The sequence below is a fragment of the Pezoporus flaviventris genome, unplaced genomic scaffold (genome assembly GCF_033815535.1).
Source record: "Pezoporus flaviventris isolate CSIRO_AGI_PZ_B2104156 unplaced genomic scaffold, CSIRO_AGI_Pfla_v1 ptg000015l, whole genome shotgun sequence".
Classification (NCBI taxonomy): domain Eukaryota; kingdom Metazoa; phylum Chordata; class Aves; order Psittaciformes; family Psittacidae; genus Pezoporus; species Pezoporus flaviventris.
Window position 1 is genome coordinate 19,330,427 of NW_026892563.1, and position 21,306 is coordinate 19,351,732.

General features: G+C 37.9%; 1 protein-coding gene across 4 annotated transcripts; it reads right to left on the minus strand.

The window, feature by feature from the left end:
* USP16 (ubiquitin specific peptidase 16) lies at nucleotides 1-21,256 on the minus strand. 4 transcript variants are annotated; one of them, XM_061453736.1, is made up of 18 exons: nucleotides 21,186-21,256; nucleotides 19,077-19,175; nucleotides 16,309-16,487; nucleotides 15,572-15,675; nucleotides 13,101-13,204; nucleotides 11,126-11,307; nucleotides 9,982-10,074; nucleotides 9,185-9,315; nucleotides 8,744-8,831; nucleotides 7,879-7,957; nucleotides 6,934-7,025; nucleotides 6,473-6,529; nucleotides 4,611-4,778; nucleotides 2,983-3,649; nucleotides 2,189-2,280; nucleotides 917-1,003; nucleotides 446-602; nucleotides 1-343 (listed from the first exon to the last, which is right to left on the minus strand). In XM_061453736.1, exons 2-18 carry the CDS (start codon nucleotides 19,135-19,137, stop codon nucleotides 219-221), a joined length of 2,466 nt encoding a protein of 821 aa, XP_061309720.1. In that variant the 5' UTR covers nucleotides 19,138-19,175; nucleotides 21,186-21,256; the 3' UTR covers nucleotides 1-218. The 4 variants fall into 4 exon arrangements, with proteins under 4 accessions (XP_061309720.1, XP_061309721.1, XP_061309723.1 ...); XM_061453737.1 differs by lacking the exon at nucleotides 21,186-21,256 and having other exon boundaries at nucleotides 11,126-11,304; nucleotides 19,077-20,069; XM_061453739.1 differs by lacking the exons at nucleotides 19,077-19,175; nucleotides 21,186-21,256 and having other exon boundaries at nucleotides 11,126-11,304; nucleotides 13,101-13,208; nucleotides 16,309-16,447.
* Between the last annotated feature and the right edge of the window lie 50 nt (nucleotides 21,257-21,306).

A 21,306-nucleotide genomic window follows, 5' to 3' on the forward strand; every position in this document is an offset into this window, starting at 1 on the left:
TTGTAATTTTGTAAAAGGCCTTTATTTAAAAGCAGTGAAAACACTGGGAAAAGTATAAGTTAACCACTTGTCAGCATGTCTACGAAGCATAAAGTATATTCCTTCAGTTGTATACAGTAGCTACAACATGTTAAGACCATGATTTGCAAGTCTTGCTTCTTTCAGACCACCTGAAGATAACCACCTCTCAACACCTATAAGAAGGTTTCTCAGATGAGTTAAAGGAGTCGCTCATAAAAGAGAAGATAGGCTTGAGAGCTCAGCACTTTTGACACAGACACAGCTTGTACGTGGGTGTCACTGATGTGGAACCACTGCCCTTTTACTGGTTCAGTTTCTAAAGCTGTGAAAGGAAGAATTTAGGAGTAAAATTTATGAAGAATTGAAGCAATCAATCCTGTACTGTTGTGCGGTAAGAATTTGTAAAATATTTCAAATTATTTACCTTGAGGAGATTGCCCTCGAAGGACAAGATCAGAGAGATGGTTGTTCATACTTCGCATTTTAGCATATGCAGTATAGTGCCCAGACCTCATTGTTCCACTGTGCTCAACAACTCCATAGAGAGAGTACAATACTTTTGTATTCCCTTCAGCCACATTCTATAAAAGCAGAAGTTTAGACATGCCAGTCAGGTACTGGGTTTTAAGCAAGGCTAGAACGCAAACACTTCACTTTGCTCTGATCTGCTTGCTAATGAAAGTGAAGCTGGTCATTGCAGATTCATGCAAGCACTACAGCTATGGTCAATGGACATACTCTGACTCAAGTATAAGCTGCACTTGTAAGTTACCCTGTATTATCACACAAAATAACTGAAGCTTGACAAGCATTCTACAAAGATCCTGCTAAACAGCTTAATCATGAAAGCTTGTTAGAACATGGGAAAGGAGAATCTGATTGTTTTCCCACTTACTTTACATTTAGCTGTACAGAAAGGAGCCAAGTCTATCACTTCTGGAAACTTGATATGCCTGTTAACCTTCCGGAGATTAAATCCAGCCTTAAACAAAGTAAAATCCCATAAAGTTAAAATGTAAGTGTTAAAACCACGCTTAGTTACTAAATGTTTTGGGTTGAAGTTTCAACAATAAAAAAAATCAGGTTTACATTACACAAAACTGGTGAAAAAGTAACACTTCTTTTTCCCTCCAATGCCCAAGGTTTACCAGCAGTACCTCCTGGCCCCCACATGCTGCGCTGGAACACAAGTTAACATGGCTCTTCAACTCACTCTTATGGTAACTTAAAGGTAGCAAAAGTAGAGAAAGAATCGGCTCTAATACACTTATGTAACTATGAGGACATCTCTTGCTTCTCAGATACTGTGATATGCTTGAGGATCTAATTTTATATTGTCAGAACTGATGTAAATTCTACTCCTGCCCTATGTAAATAATCTTCCAGTATCAAACTAGAAAAACAAAAGGAGATGAGAAATGTTATTTTCTTAATTATGTTACAGTCTCTTGGAATAAGCTACATATTTCCATTTTCTCTGTGAAATTGTTTTTCATCTACTTAAAGTTACCTCCCTTATTTTTCAAGCTTTTTGACCAAAGCACTGAACAGCTTTAAATTCGGAAGAGGCAATACTGTCTCACATCCCCATCCCATTCCTCTTTTCTTTCTTGAAAACCTAAAGCCCTAAAAGTTTTCCTACAACTTGGAAAAAAACATAAACCACTTTACTTCAGTGTCTATAAATAAGACTCAAGTTGCATTGCTCTCCATTCTCCATGCTTCACCACCATCACCTCGTAAGGCTCAGAATCTTTTCCAATTTTATGGACCTATTTGTTACACTCACTTAGTAAGGGATCTTACTCTATCTGTACTGAACTGCTGTAGTAGCAGGAAACAATTAATACCAAGATGCTGCTTAATCCAGTAAACAGTAACAACAGTGAGGGAATGTCTTACAAATAAGCTCATAAAACAGTGTTTTCCAGGTAACTAATGGAATATTCTTTCAGGAAGATACACCCCAGCTCCTCAAAGGCCACAAAAAAACAATGCTGCACACCAATGCCTTCTGAACACTGGAAAAAAAACCCTAAACCAAAACAGTCTCTCATGAAAATATGCTAACATTAGATTTAAGTTAAGCTAGTATTATGTGCCTATATACATATTAAACTGATACTCTGTACATATGCATTTTTGCAGTTATCAGCCTGCTACTTACCTGTTGAAACCTTTTTAAGTGAAGAGTTAAAACTGGAGGAGCAAGAGAGATTAGCATCTGCTTTTTGGCATTAGTATAAATGTATTTTTCACCTGCAGAAAAGAAAAACCACCAATGATTAATGTCTAAACAAACGTTACACCAAGAATTTATTTTCACTACTTAGGCTGCTCTAATGTAATCTATTACAACTGAGAAATGGAATATTCCCCCTTAACCTGATTAACTGTACAACAGCTGCCATCTTGCAGATTCCATATAAGAAAAGTAACCCCTCATGTTACTAAGCAATGTCTGCACAAGCAGGATGAATTCTCCCCCTTCTCCACAAGTCTCATCATCAGAAATTGCATGCAGCTTTTACCGTCCTTTTGTGCAAACACCAACAGGATTTCCCTATTACTGTCTCAGCAGAATTTTGGTATTTAAGGAGTAAACAGGAAAAAAAGTCACCTGCTAAATCTCTACTCCCTACATTTACTCACAAAATTTATGTTTAGACTGCAGTGCCCTTTTCCTCCAACCAAATCCAAACCCACTCCTCTTTTTCAGTCCTGCAGTATTCTGTACCTGAGCTTGTGAGCCTGTTATTCTGCTCAGTTAAGAACTTACTTGTATTAATCTGTATGAAAAAAGGTTCTTACAACCTACCCACTGAATACTAGTTCCACGTATCCAAGTTAAAGTTACACCAATGCCACTTTAGGGATATTGCTCTCCACTCCCTCACCCACCCAAGCAGCAGATAGGGACATATTTAGAATATTTGTTTTCTTAAAGATAATTTGTCATACTTTTCATGTTCTTCTTTGGTCCATGTCTTTGTGTACATACATCACACAGTAGTTTATTGGTCTCAGTAAGTTTTTCATTACGGGTAAACTGATACAAACAGTGATGGATTGAACCTTCTTCCGGGTTCAGATCTTCCCTATTTGCAAGAGTACAAAATGCTGTTTCTGGATCTTCAGTCAATACTTCACATGTCTTGATGGGAACAGACTGTAGGTCATCTAAGGTACTCATATCAGATTCAGTATTGGCACCCAAATGTAGTTTTGAAAAGTCAGAAGCAAGCTCTTCCTCATTATTTTCATCATCTTCATCTTTCAAAGATATATTGTCAAGTCCATTGACTAACTCTCCAGGACAATCTAAGCCTTCCATAGGGAGATCCCTGAGAGATTCCTTTTCTTCACACTCCTGTTCTGGCTTTCCTGTATTTTCATGCATGCTCTGAACTTCTATACTATTTCCCTGAATACTCAAGTCTTTTTGAGTTAAGCAGCGATCTTTGCAATCATTTGATGACTTGTCTTCTTGCTTCGTATCAGGCATTTCAGAGCCAATTTCTGCCTCTGATTCTTGGTTGTATTCAACATCTTTTTCTGGCTGTTCAGTTGCACAGATATCTGTCAAGTGAAGCACCTTTCCTTGAAGTTTTTGTTGACGGCGCTGGCTCTGCAAATTGGAATACGTAACATAGAAGAACACAAAAACCAGAGCAAGTTTAAAATATATTTAGCATTTATTACTATTTATCAAAATTTTTGTAGCATGCCATAGATGCATAGGGTGGGAAAGTATGATTTAATAACCAGAGGTGACTAATATACTGAATTTAGTCCCACTGAGACAGGCTGAGAGAGCTTGTTCAGCCTGGAGATGAGAAGGCTCTAGGAAGACCTTATAACAGCCTTTAAGTACATAAACAGGGCTTACAAGAAAGCTGGAGAGGGACTATTTTACAAGGGACTGTAGTGACAAGACAAGGGGGAATGGCTTTAAACTGAAAGAGGGAGATTTAGATTGGATTTAGAAAGAAATTCTTCACTGTGAGGGTGGTGAGGCACTGTCACAGGCTGCCCAGAGAAGCTGTGTCTGCTTCATCCCTGGCAGTGTTCAAGACCGGGTTGGACGCGGCTTTGAGCAACCTGGTCTAGTGGAAGGTGTCCCTGCCTGTGGCAGGGGGGTTGGAACTAGATAGGCTTTAAGGTCCCTTCCAACCCAAACCATTCTGTGATTCTATGCTATAGTTCCCAATGCTTCTTGTTACACAGTATCTTCAAAATACATTCAGGATTCTCTTTAGAACACAGACATAAGAAAGGATATAGTTTTGTGAGTATTCTTGCAATCAACGACTAGAGAACAGCTGTCTGAAACAAATTAATTACTTCATACAAGCATCAAAATTCCACATTCCTCTGGATATTAGCTTATATATAGCACAGCAACTCTTAACAGAATACGTAACTTCTTAATAGCAATGATGTAGATAAAATCAGTCTTATCAGTTGTGCATTTTACAGAGTAGAAATTCTAAGCGGTCTCTACCTAATCTGAAGAACCAAAAAAAATTTGTTTTACTGAAAGTTGCAAGCACTTCATTAATAAAAGTGAAACACTGATCAAAACCAACCTTGGCTTGTTTTTTGGCCTGTTTCTTTACTTTTTTCTGAAGGTGCTTACTTGTACCAGGGGGCTCATCTTTCTGCTTAAGGTAACAGTCATCATTTTTGTTCTCTTCATCTTCAGATTCCTTTTCTTTGTTTTTCTTAATGTTTCTCTCATTTGTATTTTTTACTTTCTATGAAAAAAAATATGCAAAAAGCCACAAAACCACCACAGAAGTAGAGATGTTACTGTCCCGAATAACAAAATAGTATTCAAAAGAAAACTATGAATGCGATGTTATGTGAGTTTTCAGCTCAAGAGAAAGCATTTTAGAGACTATAACATACAAGTAACTCATTTATGCTACCCTAATATTTACAAAAGAAGTGTCTCACTCCAGAGGGAGCCCACGTGAAACAATGAATTCCAGAATGAAACAGTATGAAAAACCAAGGGCCAAATTCTGAACCTGTAAAGGGGCAACATTACCTTTGGCTCTAACAGATGTCTCATTAAATGCACTGAGGAGTAACATTTTACACAAATAGAGAGACATTTGTAGTTGAACTGCCTGCCACAGAATTTGTCTGCTTCTGCTATGATAAAATTTGTTTGTTGCAGAAGACATATATCCTGGGTTCAGCAGTAGCAGTCATTTTTCTCCTTCTTGGTAGCTGGTGCAGTGCAGTGTTTTGACTTTCGGCTCGGGAACAGAGCTGATAACAAGGATGTTTTGGTCTGGCCAAGGACTTTGTGAGCCTCATGCTCTGCCAGGGAGGAGGGGAAGCCAGGAGGAAGCAGAGACAGGACACCTGACCCAAAATGACGAAAGAGGTATTCCACAGCACGTCATGCCCAGGATGTAACTGGGAGTTAGCTGGAGCTGGGAGACTGTGGGGCTGAAAGAGGTATGGGTCGGTGCTTGGTCGGGCTGGGTGGGGGCGAGTTATTGGTCGGCTGGTGGTGAGGTGTTGTATTCTCTTCCCTTGTTATTTCCTTTATCATTATTATCATTGGTGGTAGCAGCAGTGATTTGTGTTATACCTTAGTTACTAAACTGTTCTTATCTCAACCCATGGGAGTTGAATTCTTTTTGACTCTCCTGTCCGTCCCTCTGGGAGTAGGGGGAGGGCAAGAAGGGGGGGGGGGGGGAAGCGAGTGAACGAGTTGTCTGGTTTGGTTTAAACCATGACAGTTCATTTTGGGCCCAACGTGGGGCACAAGGGGTTGAGATAACAACAGATCTGTCCGGATTAATAGTCACTCGTCACAATGCTGATTTATTGGCTCTCAGAGTTGTTCCTCTTGATCTCACAGTTTCAGAATGCAGTACATTACTTAGAGCCGGTATTTGCTGTGTTAGTGTTTATCAAGTGTGGGGCTTGGGCTAAGGCTCTTGTCTCACTGTATTTTATGGCAATGACTTGTAATATGGGTGGGCTCCAGCAGCAGGGTGGGACGGACGTGGCGGTGGACTTGTACCTGGCCGTCCGGCTGCTCTTCACCGTTTAGTTTTACAACAGTGAAGATGAGTTGGGAAGCCTTGTTTTTTGAAACAGCCTTCTACAATAGTGAGGCAATGTTGGTACATTCCAGATTACCACCTAAGCTGATCTCTACATTAGAAACGTTAATTGACAAAGCAGCAAGATTACCAACAGACTATTAGATTTTCTAGAGACCATTTATGAGCCACGACCTACAGGAATGACTCTCATAAAAATAAAAAAATCTTATTTTCTAGCCTTCTGGGCAAACTTATTTTAAGTTTCAGAAGAGACATTTAGAAATATGCATAGATTCATTCCCTACTGATTATATAATAAAGGTGTTTTCATGCAAGAGAATAAAAACTAATGCAAAAGGCAAGCACGTACAATTTCTTACCTGATCATCTAGTACAGGAAGTGACAAATCAAGAAAAGACTCATGGACCAAGGATACCTTTAAATGAATATTCAAAAGTCCAGTTTAATTTTGTTTGGAAGCAGCTGGCTTGCTGTCAAGGCTGTACGTAGCCTTGTTTGCATTTAAGTCATGTTTTCACAAGTGCACACAAACGTAACACAGCTAATCTACCTTGACAAACAGCTATCCATGTATAAAATATAGCTTTATAACATAAGGGAAGAAAGATTCCAGCCAAACCATGCTCCTCTTTGAAATGCATGTAGCTAGCTGACTCCTAGAAGTGAATAAAATGAAAAAAAAAAAAAAACACCAAAAAACACTTCACTAGTTTCACTTATATCTACATATAGCTATTTTGGTGTTCTCCTACATTACATAAATTACATAGATTACATAAAATCATACTCTAGGCTATTAAAAGCAGGCAATTTACTTACGGTTCTGCATTCCTCACACATAATTGTACTGGTTAATTCTCCACCAAAAATCCGATCCACAAAACTCTGTATTCCCTTTTTCTTTTCATAATCTGAGAATTGACAAAGTATATAGTAAAGTTTGTAATATTACACTGAATATACTGACAACCAATTTAGTTATGGCATACCACCTTTAAGAAGAAGTGAATACATATACAAGATGTATGGTGGAATGCGTTGGTTTGTTCTAGTTTCCTTCAGAACTACAGCAAGATTCTTAAGATTCTTTCATATACCAAAGAAATGGAAGCAAAAACAGATTTGCAGAAGACAGCTTGACTGAACCAACACCTTTACCACTTTCTCAACCCAAACACATTTCCTCATTTTCTCAGAAGTACTGCATCCCAGTAAGAGTTCCCATTTTCTCACAGGACTTAACTCAAAAAGCTGCCTGAACCTAAAAACCAAGCACCAACTTTGGTCTGTATAAGTGCCCTAAACCAAAAGCAATTTCCTCAAGCTGTATTTTCAGTGTAGCACACAATTTAAACTTAAACTTGCTCTTTGACTTCTAACCTAAGTGATGTTGAAAAGTTTAAAAATTCTTCTGTTCAGTGTTTGTTTCCCTTTTATACCACTGTTAAGTACCAATGGATTATTAGATTAATATTATTAAAGGAATAATTACATTCATGTGATAATATTTGAATAATTAAACACTACCCAAACATATTTTAATGTATAATGTCTATAGAATCAACTCTCTCTTAGACTGTTAAGGTTTGGTAAGACATTTAAATAGACTTAACACTATTGAGCCCTATACTCTAGAAACACACATACTCAAGAGATCCCATAAAGTTGTACAATTAAACATAAATTTTTTAGTTGATACTATTAGTGTTACTTTGGGTACTTCAATGAAACAAAGTTTTAAATTATCAGAAACATATATTTTACCTTTAATTTTCTTTTTCATTTCTTCTTCATTTTGTTTTTTAGAGTCAGTCAGTGCCTTCAGTATTCCAACACTTATTTGCTGAAATTTTCAAAACAAACACATACTGTAAAATTTCCTAAACTAATTCTGTTTACTAGTTAACTTCACAAAATGTTTCAGATGGAGGAAAAAAATTTAATCACCAGTAATTAAGAGAATCAATATAAACCACCACAAATGCCAGAGAAGAAGAGCAACTGAGAAACAAGCTTGCAACTCTAATGTTGCAATTAGGATGCAAGAAAGTAAGCCTAAGGGTAAAATACTTTTCCAAATTAAGTGAGCTTTCAGGCATTTCAGAAATTAAGAAAAAAGAACATTACATTAGGGAGAGTACACATACGCCATGCTTTTCTGTAGAAATTTTGGACAAATCCATCTATTTCTGAAGGACAATAGACATTTATGTTAGTAGTGTTGAAGTAACCAAAGACCTTTAAAGCAAGCAAAACTGAACCTTTCTACTTGGCTTGAGCATAATCAGTTCCCTGCCTTGTAAAATGGCAGAAAATATCATTGCCTTAGAAACCTAAATGGCACATGCGATATATGTAGAAGATACTACTTTCATTTAACAAAAGTATTCAAAGAGGGAAGTTTGTGGCCTGTAATACCCATGGTTGTTCCTTCACAACCACGCTGCTTAGAAGCTGCCCAGTTCTACAGCTTTGTAGCTCATCTGCTTGAAGCGTGTGTTATGAGCAGCACAAACCACTCTCAGAGTTCAACTTAGAAAGAACGTTCCTTTCCTCTCAGCAGAGGGGAAAGTCTTGATCTACAGCATGAAGAAGACAGGTTTTGCAAAACTATGAAATTAGCACTCACTTGCATTTCTTCTGATCTCATTCCATCAAGTAAGTAACGAAGCAACTCATGACTGTCTTGCTGCTGATAACCTTTAAATCGTATTGCTCTGTTAAGTGAAATGATGGTTGTAAAGTATAACTGAACTTGGACAAAGTAAAAACAATTCACATCAGACATAAAAGGACAGAGTCTTAAGCATGTATGTATATAAAAGCAACAAATGTCTATATACGGTGTTTTCTAAAAATATGAAGCTTAGCTAATCAGAATATGTCACTGTTAATCTTTCATTTTACTTCTGTTCATTTATATTTTGCTTCTTTCAAAACTTGCTACGTATTATACAAATTCTACAGGCTATGATGCGAGCTCAAGAAAAAAAGGGACAAAACTCTCTGTCTTTTTAAATAGCAAGCTTTTTTCATACTTGCTATGACATGCAATTGTAAAGATACTCACTTTTTACAAACCTGAGCAAAAAGTTCCTTAGGAGTGACGACCCCTCTTTTTATTTCTTGCATTTCTGTCAGGAACTGATACATGGCTAATGTCAAAGGACCTGGCTGATCGAGTTTTATCAGCTGAGGTTCCTGTTTTAAAGAAAAGCAGCAAAGTTGTTTTGCCTTAATTTGGTGACAGATCCTTCTGGGGTAGATTCTCCTTACTTAAACACTTCAAAAATTGAAAACATTATTATAAACAAACCCTCTAAAATGGCAGTAAGTTAACCTAACAAAAACAATCAACAGGTGGATTCTGTTGAGGTGAAACCAAAACACTGGGCTAAGAATCATTAAATATTTACTGCTTAGTTGCAACTCTGGATTTCTTGCTTTTATTAGGAATAAAAAAAACCCAACAATTTCTTAAAACGCACAACCCTTCTTTCCCTTCCAAATCCCTAACTGAAATGAGATGTGTGTTATTTCAATTGCCACCACAAACATCCTCTAGTTTCCTATTTTGTATTTAGACGAGCGACACTGTAGGAAAAGTTACATATTTTCACCCTTTAAATAATCATAATGTAAGTACTAACAACTGACAACTAATAGCTAATGAATCACTGCTCTTTCACTTTGAATGAAAGAACTCTGTGGACTTCAGAAGCAGCTTTATGGAAGTTCCCGCTGATTTTACATCTTAATCTTATTATTTAGCTGAAACAGATTTAAAATCCAGAGATGAGTGCTTCTTGATTCTTTAACAGGCTTGGAAGGTGGAAAGAAACAGTATGGAAGTCAAAGCATATATACCATGGATAACTCAGGTGACTCAATTTTAACTGTTGTGCCAGACATTTTAGCTTCTTTAAGCAGCTCCCTCAGGACTGGAGTTTGTGATAAATTCTGTAGAACATGAAAGAAAAAGGTTGGTAACTGGGAACAAGAGGAAGAGCAGTTGAGTTCCACTGGTCATGGAATTGGCAGCAATCAGATTAGTATCAATTTATTTTTCCCAAATACAGAACTAGAGTGGAAACCACCACTCCAGAAATTCTAATGGTGTCTAACAGTTAAAGGTACATTCCATACAGCTAATGGGACTGTCAGGTCTTCTCTCTGTATTATTTTAGATTGCAGAAACCCTAAATTCTTCTACAGACTGATCTTCTATTTCCTAGTGTCTGTTTTCTAAAAATCAAAAGGTAAAATGGAGTGTGTATATTCGCTTGGTTTAAAACATGTTTAAAAAATAAACTGTTTACTAAAACCTGTGAGGAGAAATTTTGAGTAAAGCTTCAGTATCAAAAGCCAAAGAGCACAAGATTCATTTGTATTACAACTTGCATGTAAAGAGCAAGCTTATTATATCCAGACACTGCTTAGATGAGCAAGACACACAAGATAGCAATGCAATATGCTCATCCTGTTAACATTTACTTTTGTTTGATTTCCTGTTGCCGAGAGAAACATTTGTGTTTCAGTAAACACACATGGTGTTCGGGTATTAATGTCTTATATCCTAAGAGGTCAGCAAGGGCGATGTGCCAGACTATTTTTTTATAAAAGCAAGAATTTGGCATGCTCAGTCTACATCAGCAAAAGATGCTGTCCCTCAAAGACAAGGCAGTTTGTTATATTTTCCCTTCAGCAAGTCTGAACCTGCAGCTCCATTTCTTTGCATTTCTCTGGGCCAACACACTATTTTTAAAAAGAACGCTTCATTCTTGGCAGATATTAAAAACAAAACAAAACAAAAATCCCAAACATTTTAATTGTGTCATTGTACAATACTGGTGGCAGCAGAGTTGTGGGCTGACTGACTTTGGCTTTTTTTTTTGTTTGTTTTTTCTTTTGTTGTTTTTTTTTTTTTTAATTCAAAGGCTTGGGTTGTTTGTTGTTGGTTGGTTGGTTTGTTTGTTTTTAAGGTTTCTTTTTTAAGCAGTAACTACCATACCTGCATCACTGCATTAAAGAAACATGTATTCCCCAAGTTACTAAGTCCCTTCACAGTCACTTCCGAGTTAGTACTTGAGTTAGAATTCTCTTCTTTAAGTGAGACTTCTTTTTCTTGCTCATTTTTGCTGTCCTTTTCTACTTTTTTATTTTCAAATTCTTTGTTCTCTTGTTGCTTTACTACTGAAATAATAAAGAAAAAACATACCACATATTACCCAGTAACAGGGAATGTGCTAAGAAAAGAAAAATAGGCATCAGCAATTTATGATGTTTAAAACGTAAACATATAATTAATTCTGCAATTGTGTAATGCTACTGAGGTAGGTTCTTAAACTGTCTAGGTAACAGGAGTTGAAAAATAAACAAAACAAAAACATCAACAAACCCCTGAAATGTCATTTCAGATCAGCATGCAATTTAAACACGCCACTTGGCCCACTAGCCATGCATACCATCAATCTCTGAAACTCTGCATGTGTTATCTGAAGTTGAATTCCTGTAGCAAACCATATATGTTAGGGCTTTATACAACATCCAACATGATGGCATCTGAGATACCCGTTTTGACTGAAATGAAATGCACAGGCCTCCCACTGTGAACGCATTCACATGTTCATTTCATGAACCTAGGCAGATGAAACTGGAAGGTTTATATTCTTTAAGACATTAAGATATCTTCCCTAAAATTACTTTGGTGCGTAGTTCAAAATTTCAATGACCATAATAAAACCATAAAGGAATTCTGGTTAATTTTCAGAGTAACACCCACACTGGTTCTGACAGTTTGGCAGTCTACTATTGATTCAGTTTCTGACAAATAGAGCTGTGAGCCAAGATTAACTTTAAAATAAAGTAAAACCAGCTCAGAGAAAGAAAGGGCAACAGACAGTACAATCTTTGCAGATGGACAAGAAACGGATGGACAACAACAGATAGAACACCTGAAGCAACAACTGCAACCAGGTATTCATTTGTTTTCCAGATCAAACCTGAAAAGGAGAATTTTGGGAACCAATAAGAAGGTCAAGGATATTAGATGCACAAAAACTATGCATCTGGAAAAGACTGACCAAAACCACTCAAAGATTCTGGTCTGTGAGGGAAAACTTCAGCTGCTTCCTGAACAAATATTTGGAGACAGTCACTTGGCATTGCTGGATGGTTGTGATCTGTTTCCCAACAGGGCTACAATTTCATCCAAATGTGTAATTTTTGATAGCTATGAGTTACAGCATTTATTTTGATATGCAAATTCTTCCAGGTTTTCTAGTGGAAATACCTTGTACAAAACCAGTTTTGCCACTGCGGAAAGTGGGTGGTTTTGCTGGGTTTATCTCCTTTTAAACAACCACGTTTTACAGACTGTGGGCTGAACATGCTGTTTTAGGGGAGTTCTGAAGGCGCTGCAGCTACCTAAACTAAATGTACAGACCCAGCAGACAAATCCTCTTGTATATGCCTTCATGTGCTACAACAGCTGGAGACAGTAATTCCAGCTGATACATTCACAAGTACCTACAAAAATACTTTTAAACATTCAAAGTATCCTTCGAATCTCAAGACAGACTAAGCAATTCTGATGAATAAACACAGCACTTCTAAGTACCAAAAGTCAATGCCTTACAGAACAACTGAGCAACGCATTAAAAAAAAAAAAAAAAAAATTGAAAAATGTCACAGTAAAATTGTATTTTTTTTCCCCTCCTATTCCTGTATTTCTGGTCTGTAAAAGTTTAGGAAACACTGAGCAAAATCCTGGTCCAATTAGGGGCACAGGTTAAAACAGTACTTATGCTATCAGAACTCTGACACAGGAGGGAAAAATGAAAAAAGAACAGGAAATCAGCTTTTTACTTTAACTACAAAATGCTCCAAAAGTTAAATCTAATTTAGTGTACATTCTGGATTTACAGTAGTGTCTCCTACATTTAAGGGACTTTGTGATTTACTGCATGCATACTACAATTATTTACCTGTATGTGATGAGCCAGTGCAAACTTGTTTTCTAATATAATCCACAGTCTGGCCCAATCGGCTTGAAGTACTATATGGAACTTCATTATCACATATGTAGCACCTGTCTCCGCCACCCCAAAAAAGAAAGAGAATTAATCCTATTTTTTTTCTATTGTTTAAAATTCCTAAACTATTTGCTTGTTTGATGCAGTTCATTACACAAAATTACAAGATTTATTTTAAGGTTTAGAAGTCTTGGAGAAGAGTTCAATCTATTTCTAATCAAGAAAAGAAAGCTTAAAAGTTATCTCTACTAAATTATTTCAATGACTGGAGGCTGTGATTTACAAGTATAAATTAGACTCTGAAAAGCTGTGCTTAGAAACCTTGTTGCAAGTAAAATAAATGCAGGGAAAATTTTGCCAAAATCAACAAAAATATCAGGCCCTAACAATTACTTACATTGTTATGGCATGGAAAAATACTACGAGTATTCTAGCCAAGCAAGTATTTAATTTTATTTAAACTGGATAAGAAATAAATTGTTGCCCTCCATTAGTCCTGCACATTTTTATTTGCTCTTCCATTGCTGATACAAACATATTTGTGTCTTTATGAGCGAGGAAGCGCACGGTTAGGCCACTAGTCTGTTTAAAACAAAATTGTGCAAGAAGCTGCAGTGATAACGGCTTGAGTAAAATTCTGCCAGAACACATACAGCTGAAGGAGAGTTGCATGTATAGATTTTTGCAGTTCTGCCAAATCAGCTCTCTGAATAGGTGGCAAAAAGTATTGAAGAAATTGCAAATACTTCACATCTTGAAACACACCAATTACAGTTCTCAGGCACAAATGCATTTAGCAGATTTCAGGATTACCATAAATCAGACTATTTTCTGATATTAAAAGCAGTAAAAGTCAGCAGCAAAGTGCTTCCCTAAATCTCCAGCATCCCTGAAATTAGCTGCAATTTTTCACATTTCTTCATGTCATAGTAAGAAAATTTGCTCAACTTTTGTACCCCTGATTATGTACTTATTGTCCATCTGGTTAATTATAAAAATAGGCATTCTTACTCCTGAATAAATGATAGTTATTTTTCCAAGGTAATGTTTACATCATAAACTTTTATCTGTCAAAAATTTGGAGGTAACCTTGAAGGAATCAAGGCATTGGAAGAAGCTGGCTTTTTTTTCCCATTGATGGCTGTTTGACTGGTAGAGGGAAAAAACATAAGTAGGTCCAACTGCTATGTCATGCCAGTAGTGAACATGCATACAACAGCACTTGTTGTAAACCCAAAATAGCAGAACTTAATGAATTACTAGAACTCTCCTCTTTCTCTCCAAGTTCAAAACATTTGTTTTAACTGTTTACAGGTACTATTTAAATGCCAATTTCAACCACAAATGCATACACACCATAAAAAGATCTATTCACACATTCATAGCATTAATAAATTCTGACCAAAACTGGTTTTGCTTTTGTATACCAGGCCCACTGTGAAATACGGTTCTTGACTATAGGTTTGATTTATAACAATTTATACCAATCACTGACTAATTTCTTGTGCAAATTTGTACAACCAAGAAATTCGAGAAGCAAAGTAAGCAAAACAACTTGCTTAAACAACTTCCTCTCAGCTGCAAGCACTCAGATTTAAAAACTAAGTTTTAGAAAAGAGAAAATAAAGCACTTCTAAACAGTATTTTTAACACTAATTTAAATCTAAAAAGTTCACTAATTCATTAGTAACACATGCAATTAATATTTATTTTCATTCTAGAGTTCAATGAAAATATTGATCATTACACATAAAAGTGCTTAACATAATCAAGTAAGATCTTGTTATATAAAAAAAGATTCTATAAAAATGAACAGTGACAGATAATGAGTTCTAAAAAAAAGGGGTACTAAGCAAAATGAAAATTCTATGTCAGGCACAGTATTTGTGTATAGTACAGTTTAGAAAATTAAGGTTTCCCGTTATGTAGTGCACTCTTCCTTTTAAGAGAAAGATATGCTACCAGGGAGATGCAATTTGTATTAAATGATCCAGTAGCATCTTGTAATTCTACAGCTGTGCTTCTTAAACTTTACATATGCTATTAAGAAGTCACACTTATTGAGAAAATAAGTTTGTCATGAAGCGCACACGAAAGGAGCTTCTCCCAAAGCTGAAAGTTAAGATTTAGAGCTACATATCAACATTGGTTGCCACGTGTTAGTATTCTGACCAGGCAAAAGCACCATTTACTTGTTGGTCGATTTCAACTTCAATTACAAAAATTTTCTAGTTATGAATTTTACAAGAAAGTAGTATTTATTTAGCAAACCTCAGCAAAGACTGCTGAAAACTTTGTGTGTGGAAATGCTTTATACCCGTCTAGAGGTAAATCCTAGAATTCACAAATAAAAGAAAACAAATTATATCCCAGCCTCTGATGCCCTCTAGCTATGGCTTAGAACTGTTGCCTGACAAACTCACCACACACTCCAGTTGTCCAAACTGAGAACCAAACAATGGGGATCTGATCTTGGCGTTTCATAATGCTTTAAAGCATGCTGTTCTTGAGAATTTCTGCCACAGCCCTATAATGTTGATAACCAGAAGCGTCACAAAATCCAGTTGACTATCAATGAAACAAAGTCAAAGTATAAACAAAGAATTAAAATGAAAACTGTTTAATCATGTTAAACTATTTAGGATGGTCAGGTCTCTATTTTAAGACCCTTATTTCTGCAGAGAGAAATGGGTGTAGAATAACTATAAAGTTGCTCAGGGACAGAACATTTAATTTACAAATTCCAATTTGAACAGCTTGAAGAATGGAACAAGACAAAAAGCTCTTCAGCATGCAGAGTTCTGAGTTTACTAAACTAATGTGAGCATAAGATCTCACTGTAAGAATCACAAATCAGGAGCATTAACAGAAATTTTTATTTTCTTAGGAAAATAATTTGGACTTTCTAAGAAAACAAGTCCTCAAGATGGTGTTCTAGCCTTAAGCCTGCTAAATGCCTTTGTGCCAAGCTTCTAAGTACTTCATTTCCTATTCAGAGCAGATATTCTTGAATCACACTACAGTAGATGAAATGATTTATGCACCACCACTTTTAAAATTATAAAAAGAATATAAGAGTTGACATAGAAACTCTCTTGTTTCACTATATTATGAGGCACTGAAAGATATTAAGAGAAATTAAAAACAAAACAAGAGATACCATATGGCCACATTTTAGACATAACCATATTGAAGGGCTTTCACTGGTCTCCTCTTCAGACTTCTCTTGTGTCTTATTATCTGCCTTGCAGTCCTGACAAACATGCCATTCCACATTCAGCAGTGCCTTTTTCAGATGACCTTGTTCTAATCCTTTACGAATATGCTTGCACACAGGTTCTACAAAATAAAAAGCACAAGAAGGTTGTAGGTATCATAACAAATGGAAATGTTGAAGACACAGACAGCAATCCACAAGCTAGGACAGCCTTTCCAGAGTCAAAGAAACACTGACAATCTAGCGGATATAGCAGAAAGAAACCCTTCATTACCTCCATTTACATACACGGATATTGTTACTGCATCCTAAGCTACAAAAAACAAAACAAACCACCAAAAACCCCCCAAACAAACAAACAAAACCAAACCAAAAAAATTATCACTCAAACCCACATTTAGTCAGAGTTGTTGACAAAACTTCTGCATAAAAACCTACCTACTGTGTCAGGCTGTGGGCTTCTGTTATTGTGGCCTTGTGACTCCCACACCACCCAGGATGCAGGCACAACCCACTGCCATGATTTCCAGCCACCAAGGCAGCACCTGGCTGGCCTATAAAGTGGAGGTTATGGAGGTTGTACTTCTAGCTGAGCTGCATCAGTGAAATTATACAGCAGACTATGGTAGAAGCAAATGGTAGAGTTCTCCTGCCTATACCATTATCACTCCACACTACAATACTACACCCTTCTCGGAGCTGCACCTTCTGGGCATGGTGTGAACTCCATCTATTTAACCACATTCTGTTAAGAACGGCTGCACTGAGACCAGGCATATGTTGCTAAGAGCTACTATCAGGAGTTTAATTACCTTATTTCTTCTTTGTTTAATTTTTAAGATTGCTGGTTACACTAAACTTGCGTGAAGAAAAGCTGTAAGCTTGAGTCATGAACAGAGAAACTGCAATTGACAAACAACGCATATGCAAACTGTTTCAAGATCTTCCAAATAAAATGAAAAAATAAAAATTATAAGAGGAACACATTTTAATCCCTCCCCTTTTTTCTCCTGTGCATGTTTCTAAGACATTTAGCCTACATCAGCCTACAATTCTTCACTACTTGCAGTTACAAGTGTCTAAATTTGCAAATACAGGGTCAAATATCTGACAGTGCAGTTACCTCAAAAATAAAAAAAAAAACACCCCGTGATTAAAGAAAATGCTGTATGAACTTAGTATGTTAAAAATAAAATCACATTTTTATGAAACTTATTAAGAATTATATAGCTGTTTACATAATTAAACTGTCTTAAGTCCTTTGCTACAGAAGTACTTTTATTGCTCAGATGGTGTAAAAACCTCAATCTATCTTTGTTGGGGATCATATCCAAGATTACAGCTTCAAGACAGGAAACTTCTCTTGGTATGAGCTGAAACTGGTGAAAGGTTTTGTATCTACAGTTCTATTTCTGTCCAAGATTACAGGATTTTACCAGACGACAAGTGCAAGCCAGTAAGAGCCAAATACAGGCATTCAGATACACTCTTCAAGCCTAAAAAAATACAAAAAAAAACCAAAAAAAACCCACAAAAACAAAACACCCCCCCCCACAACCAACCAACCAAAAAACCCCAGCATACAACCCATAAGCTTCATCTACAACTTCAAAACTGTCTTTTTAAACAAAACTTTTGTTTATTGCCACTACTACTATAGTGGAATTATTTACAATGATCAGTCTTAGTTTACATTTGTGGCTTTAAAGGACTTCGTCAGGGTAAACCAGCCTACTTTTAGCCAAAGAAGTGAGATGTCATCAGCAAATGCAACATAACGGATTTCTTTCCTGGAACACTCACAGCAGACATTGACCTTGATTTCAGGAAGAAAAGACAAAAGAAGCTAAAAAGATAGACGGCAACACAAGACCAAGACAACCAGGAGACCAAAGTAAAGTAGATTTAAATTTAAAATAGGCAGGCCATCACACCAAGCCTCCTAGCTAAAACTCTAAGTGCCCTCTAATTAACATGGCCCAACTCATTTGCCCAATCAGGACCAACAAAAAGGATGGGTAAGACACAATCTGTGACCTGGTCAGAAAAGGTGGTAGAACAGAATACTACACAGCACAAGCAAAATTAAGAGCTAGATCAACCAGGGTAAACAAGATCATGAAATTTCAAAACAGGGGTGAGCTCCAGTAGAGCTAGAAGGGTACCATGAATTTAGGATTAGGAGCAGAAGGAGGTTTTAGCCAAGAAGCACCATGACTAGAGAGCTAAGATGTCCAGGGACAGTACTAAGCTAGGTGCTAGTGTAAAGACAAATGGTTTCACAGAAACGTTTTAATCACTATCTTTTTTGCTGAAGCAAGAACCTTCTGCAACAAAATCTTCATTAGGAAAATACTACTTAAACCTTTCACAACCAGTTTGGTAGCTGACTCCGCAAACCCTTTATATTCTGAGGAATTTTATACAATCTGTGTATGACTAAAGAATTGTGTGTCAGAGTTTTCTGAAAACCAGAAAATAATCCTAATTTTCAAGACAGGATTATTATTATTATTATTTTCTAGCATACTTAACCTAAGTAGCAACCCAGTTTCCTGGCAGTCCAGTTTCAATTATACAAACCTATACTTTGTAAATGAGACTTCAAAGCCAGTGACTAATGTATAGGCCTTCTAATATTAATGAGTTTTCAAGCCCTCTTTAAGGTTAAAACAAACATTAGGACCACAAACTTCTCAGAGGAAACACACCCAGCGTATCTGGAGACTCATCAGACTGTGCAGGTTTGCCTTTGATGCGTTTCTTTCCCATATTTGTAGTCTGTAATTTTTCTTACATGGAACAGTGACCTAGCAAAGAAAAATAATAAATTAGAAAACAGGCTTTGGTTTTACTTGCTCAGTGCTAAACAATACATTATTTCTATGGCCAAGATGTTCCTTGAGGTGAATTAACTTGTTTTAATTTGACTTTTCAAAAGAAAATAAATTAATTATACTTTAACATGAAACAAATGCAACTGCTGTATAAGCAAGATGACAGCATGAACTATAAAAGTGAAATGATTTAAAACCTTAAATCAAAAATATTACATAAAAGATGGGAAACTTAAGCATCAAAAATCCCATAAACCTTTAGGACTTGTACTTTAACTAATAACAGGAAAAAGAATTGGGTTTGTCCCAATTAAATCTTGAAGTTATTACAATCTTTCAGTTTTCTTTACTGCAAATACCTTGTATCTTTGAAGAAGTCTCACACACACCAATATGCTAACATACTTGAAAGTATACATACAGTGGGAGCTGAAACTTTTCAGTTTTTTCACTGGGGGAGATTTATCATCGCCTTCCCAACCTATCAACCAACTAATTCAGAAGGGGTCTGTTATTTATATGCCTGTAGACCCTTCCAAACAAGAGTAATCTACTACTACAGAGTTCCAAGTCAAGTACTTGCCTTCAAATATATTTTGTATATATTGTCTGTAGCCCCATGAGGTCTGTGCCTCAACTCACAAAAGAACATACATAAACATCAGGTAAACTTAAAACCCAACATATGCTATACAATGAAAGCACACAACCTAAGCTGGTTCAAAACCACGTTTCTGCAGCCTTACACAGTCTTTGCAGGCTGGCCTAAGCCAGCTGTCCACCCTTAGCATAAACATGTTAGCACAGCACTAAATCTGACTTGTATAACACTCATCCTTTCAAAACCATCTTAGCTTGGACTCACCAGCACACCAGCCTGTGTGGGGCTGTCACAAACAACAACTAAAGCCAGCCCAACAGAACTGGAGAGAAGTTCTGTTTAGGCATGATAGCTGTTAGGGGTGAATTCTCTGCTGGAGCATTCACAAACCAGTCAAGTTGACAGACAGGGCACAGAGAACTTTTTAACGAAAAACCTTTTTGAAGCATGCTTTTAGGACAAATTACCCCGTTGCTGAATGACAGGCAGACAGCCACATCATCAACAGCAGAATTATCAGTTTTTGCAAATTAGCATTCAAAGTTTGTTCAGGAAAACAAATGACAGTTCACCCGATGAACTACACCACCGACCCCCTCCACCCCCCACCCCCAGCACGTTTTTCTGCCAAAATCGACAACATTTGATCCTACACGAACAACTCTAAACCGTCAAAATCCCTTCCAAATCGACTTTGCTCCTGCGGGGAGGTCAGGGCAGCATGAACCCACACTGTCTCTGGATAAACTTGTCTAACATACTCCTCACTAGCCTTTTTCACGGAACAGCCCACGCAAAAGTGCTGCAAAGCCAGCAGCCAAAGCAATAAAACGACCATTTGGGTGTTTGGGGGGTGCTCTGGTAAGAGAGCGGTGTGCCAACGCCCAGGAAAACACCGGGGCGCGGAAAGCTCCCGCCCCAAGCACCAGGCCGTCCCGGGCCGCCGGACAACAGCTGGGAGCCAATACTCCCTGTCCCTGAGGCAGCCGGGACCCCCCGCGGAGGGAAGCAGGTGCGCCCCGAGACTCGGCACGGCTGGTCCCGTCCCCCCACTGCCGGGCAGGTCCCCGGGGGGGCAGCCACCCCCAACCCCCCCACAGCCCGCACTCACCGCGCACTGGGCCGCACCACCCACGTGCGCCCCTGCCCAGCCCCGCCGCCGCGCACCCCACCGCGCTGCACCGCCCCGCCTGCTTCCGATTGGCCTGCGCCCGCCTGCCGTGCCAGCGCTGACACGCACCGCAGCCAACAGGAGAGCCGAGTGTCTCGGCCCGGAGCGGACGCTGCAGAACGCTGGAGGAGTGAGTCCAGGGCCGGGGGAAAGTCGGGCAGCCGAGGGGATAGGAGCGTGACAGCGGTACCGAAGGGCTTCCGTGCTTTACCTGACGGCGCCGCGGGGTGAACGGCTTGGTGGTGCATGGCTCCTTCTCGGGGTAGCCCAACAGCTTCACCTCATCTTGCAGCCGGTTGTCAACGGTCACCAGCTGCCATACGCGTTTCCGG